The sequence below is a fragment of the Elgaria multicarinata genome, chromosome 17 (assembly GCF_023053635.1).
Source record: "Elgaria multicarinata webbii isolate HBS135686 ecotype San Diego chromosome 17, rElgMul1.1.pri, whole genome shotgun sequence".
NCBI lineage: Eukaryota > Metazoa > Chordata > Lepidosauria > Squamata > Anguidae > Elgaria > Elgaria multicarinata.
The window spans coordinates 22,257,738-22,261,381 of record NC_086187.1 but is presented as its reverse complement, the minus strand read 5'-3'; the positions used below and the strand labels follow the sequence as shown (position 1 = coordinate 22,261,381).

The following is a 3,644-nucleotide window of genomic DNA, read 5'->3' as shown; positions in this document are numbered from 1 at the left end:
CTTGTGTTTTCTCTCCACAGTAGTATTTAGGTGTGTATTTGCCTGCAGCCCCCTTTGCGCCTCCTCTCCTAATGGCCCTAGGAGTGAGAGAACAGGACTACTTGCTCTTTTATGTCCTGGTCTTGCCCTTTTGTAGCGAAGGGCTGCTTCATGCATGCAGCAGAGCGAGGCATCACAGTGCACTGTACTGCCTCAAAACAGCAGCCACACTTTGAATGCTTACGTTAACTCCCTGCATGCAGACAGCATAGCGGAGGGGTAGGTTGGAACCCTGCTGGGCTAGCCTTCCATCTTCAGGGAGAATATTTTTTTGTATAGGGATGTGTGTCCAGAACTGGATCTCCCCTGTTAAGGCATTCCAGCACCCCAATCTACTGCCTGTATAGACTATTCAAGTCTTCCTGTAGATTTGGGACTACAGCTCCCATCATCCACAACCTCCATGGCTACACTGAAACTTTTCTATCACTGCAGGTGACCTTCCTGGAACTTACTCCAGAGCAGCATTGCAGTGGGCAGCTAACCCCCTTTCCCCCAGAACACAAGACGAAGTATTTACGATAATTTAAACTTTATTCAGCCAAATATACAAGTTTTATTTTCCCAATTAGCATCTGTTCCAACATGTTGCACAGTCAAGCAAGAGTTCTCTGGTTTGGTTTGGTTTGCAGTTAAAAAGTCACTATCCCTTTTCAGAGGAGAAGGAAAGAAATCAAGGATGGCTTTTAAAAAAAGAAAGGAAAAAAGAAGGGAGGATGTAAAGGGGGGGGGCAGGAATGAAGACCAAAATTGCCACATGGTTCTGCTCTGATTATTATTATTATTATTTTGCTGCTCTGCAGCTCCGTCCCATGGGCTGTTTTGCAGTCAAGTGCCTGTTACACACATACACACACGCACACCCCTAGCACATTGGATTTGAATCTGTTTGTTGAGAATACCAACTGTGTGGCCCCCCTCCCCCAGATATGTGATCTTAAATCTAAACACAGCAAAACCGTTCAGTCTGCGGTATTTCCCTCCCCCCCCCCCAACGGCTATGCGGAAAACGATTCGGCACCAGGATTAATAGCTCCTCTAGCCCCCTCCCTTTCCCTCCCTCCCCCCTGTGGAATTCTGTGCCCAGATGAAGACAAACATGTTGCTGTCAGTGTCTCTTAAAGGTGAAGGTGACGCTGCTGCCGCTGTCGCCGCGCTCTCCACGCGGCCTCTCTGGGATGTGATGCGGCAGAGGGCCTAGCAGGCGCCCGTCGGGCACAGTTCCTGGGAAGTTCCTCCTCTCGGATGCCCTGCGCTTACTTGTTAAGGGACAGCGACTGCAGTCTTTTGCCTGTCGAAGTTGCTTCGTCTTTAGCTTGAACGTGGGGGAAGAAAAGAGACACATCTGAAAGCAGCTGCCTACCAGAAGGTTGGCTCTTCCAAAACCAGCGGGGTTTTGCCCAATGGCAAAGAAAAGGTAGAGAAATGGGATTATTAAAGCGAAGGGGTAAGGGAGAAGGAAAGATGAGAGAACATCTTCCGTCAGAAGAAAAGCTGAGGCTTCAACTGCAAAGGGGAACACGAACGGGTGTACAGCTGTCGTCCCCAACAAGACAACTTCCAGATCTGGTGGGACTCTAACTCCTATCGTCCCTAGGCAACCCAGTGGCCATGAGTTGCAGTCCCAACACATCTGTTGGGGAAGGCTGGTTTACAGAATGAGGGCGGCCCAACCCTGCTTTGCACGCAGAAGGTTCCAGGTTTGAACCTTGGCAGCATCTCCAGGTAGGGCAGGAAGAAGAACCGCCGGAAACCCTGGAGAGCCGCGGCTGCTGCTGCCAGTCAGCGCCTGACTCCGTATAAGGCCGCTTCCTGCCCTGGTGCCCTCCAGACGTTTTGGACTCCTCTCCCATCAGCCCCAGCCAGCATGGCAAATGGTGGGGCATTTCGGGGAGTTGTAGTCCACAGAATATTGAAGACACCAGGTTGGGGAAAGCTACTGTAGGGGGTGTAAACTGGGGTGGGGGTTAAATGACCCACGCTCCATAACCATGAATTGAGAGATCCAAAACGATTCATCAGCAGAGCAGACAAAAGCGAAGCGCTGCAGGACTCTCCGTCCCTTTCGCTTTCCTTTCCTCCCTCAGGCGCAGGAAGTACTTTAAAACACTCAAAGCACTATAGAGAAGTTATTCAAAAAGCAAAGGAAGCAATGTTGGTCCGTAAGGGGGAAAACACACACCAGGGAAGTGCCTTTGATAGGATTGCTCAAAGTGTCACAAAACAATGAGCGAGCTTTCAAGTTTTCCAGGACCCTTCCTCAGGTGGGATGTGAATCACCCCAACGCCTGCACAGTACCTAGAAGAGCCTAATTGAGGTAACCGTGAACTTGATGAAGAGTTCTGCCGAAATCAAAAGCTTGCTCACTATTTTGTGATATTGTGGTGATTAGACAGCCAGCCAAAGCTTATCACGGTCCCCAGTTCCTATTCATTAAGGGAGGGGGGAGAACCCCATCCACACCGACTGAGGTTTTGCTCTGACCAGAAGACAACACAGCTTCGTTTGACAAGCAGCACCCGGACAGCTTTACAGAGGATGCTGCCTTGCTGCAAACATGGCCCCAGATGCTTCTGCTAAATTCCTCTAACACGGTTATCGTGAAGGAATTTGCCTGCAGCTACCCTGAGTTAATAACACTGCATTTACAAAGCACTTGATCATTCAGAGAACTCCACGGATGTTGGCAATGCCCTGAACAGCTGGGAAACAGCTGTAGCCCCAGTGGTACGGCCCCGACTCTGCATGCAAAAGGACCCAAGTTTAATCTCTGACATCTCCCTGTAGGGCTGGGATAAGAATCCTGCCTGAAGCGCTGAATGCCAGCAAGTGTAGATAATGCTGAGCTAAGAGGGACCCATGGTTTGACTCGGTATAAGACCGCTTTCTGTGCTCCTACAAGACAGGTCAGTATTACGCTGAGGCTGAGAGGCTGCCTACTGGCGCACCAGTCCAGGCTCAGGTGTGGATGCCCGTGCCACTTCCTTACCTTTCCTTTCTTCCTCTTTTTTTTTGGCCGCCTCTTCCCTCTGCTTCCGGATGATGGCGAGCCGGGCAAGGTCTGCCTTCGCCTGTTCCGTTTTACCCGCTAGGTGCATCTTCATGTATCTCTCTTTCGCTTTCTGTTTTTCAATTTCTTCTCTGTTTGAGAAGATTTCAGTTGAGAAAAAACGAGAACAGAACAAAAGCCCACAGGCGGTTTTTGGGTCTCAGCGCACAGACAGGCTACGATGGCCTAACGTTCCCCCCTTTCCACACGGACGCAAGGGGCGAAAGGTGTCGAGGGCAACCAGGGAATTGCCTCTAAAGCATCCTGGGTGCTTGGGAAGAAGCAATGAACAAAATCATCATTAAAAAATTGGGAATGTGGTAACTTTCAGTGGCTTTGGCATTCCTGAGGAATCAAAAGTCTCACTGCCCATACCTGTTTGTCCCAACAGGGATACGGAACTTCAGACTCCGAATTTGCCCCCGAATAACAGCAGCCCCCATTAGGCTAATAATGTACTGTCTTGGAGAAATAGGGATTTAGATCTTCAAGACATGTGACCTCCAGGAAGTAAAACCCGTGGCCCTGTATCTGTGGGGTTTCTCTTGCTAGCCC

General features: G+C 49.9%; 1 protein-coding gene across 2 annotated transcripts in view; it reads right to left on the bottom strand.

Moving 5' to 3' along the window:
* Positions 1–554: 554 nt before the first annotated feature.
* PDAP1 (PDGFA associated protein 1) overlaps positions 555–3,644 on the bottom strand; it is a 227,007-nt gene continuing 223,917 nt past the window's right edge. For both annotated transcript variants that reach the window (XM_063143657.1, XM_063143656.1), the window contains 2 exons: positions 3,030–3,181; positions 555–1,354 (listed from right to left, as the gene is read on the bottom strand). In XM_063143657.1, coding sequence (XP_062999727.1) covers positions 1,296–1,354; positions 3,030–3,181 — 211 coding nt within the window. In that variant the 3' untranslated portion in view covers positions 555–1,295. The remainder of the gene's footprint in view (positions 1,355–3,029; positions 3,182–3,644) is intronic.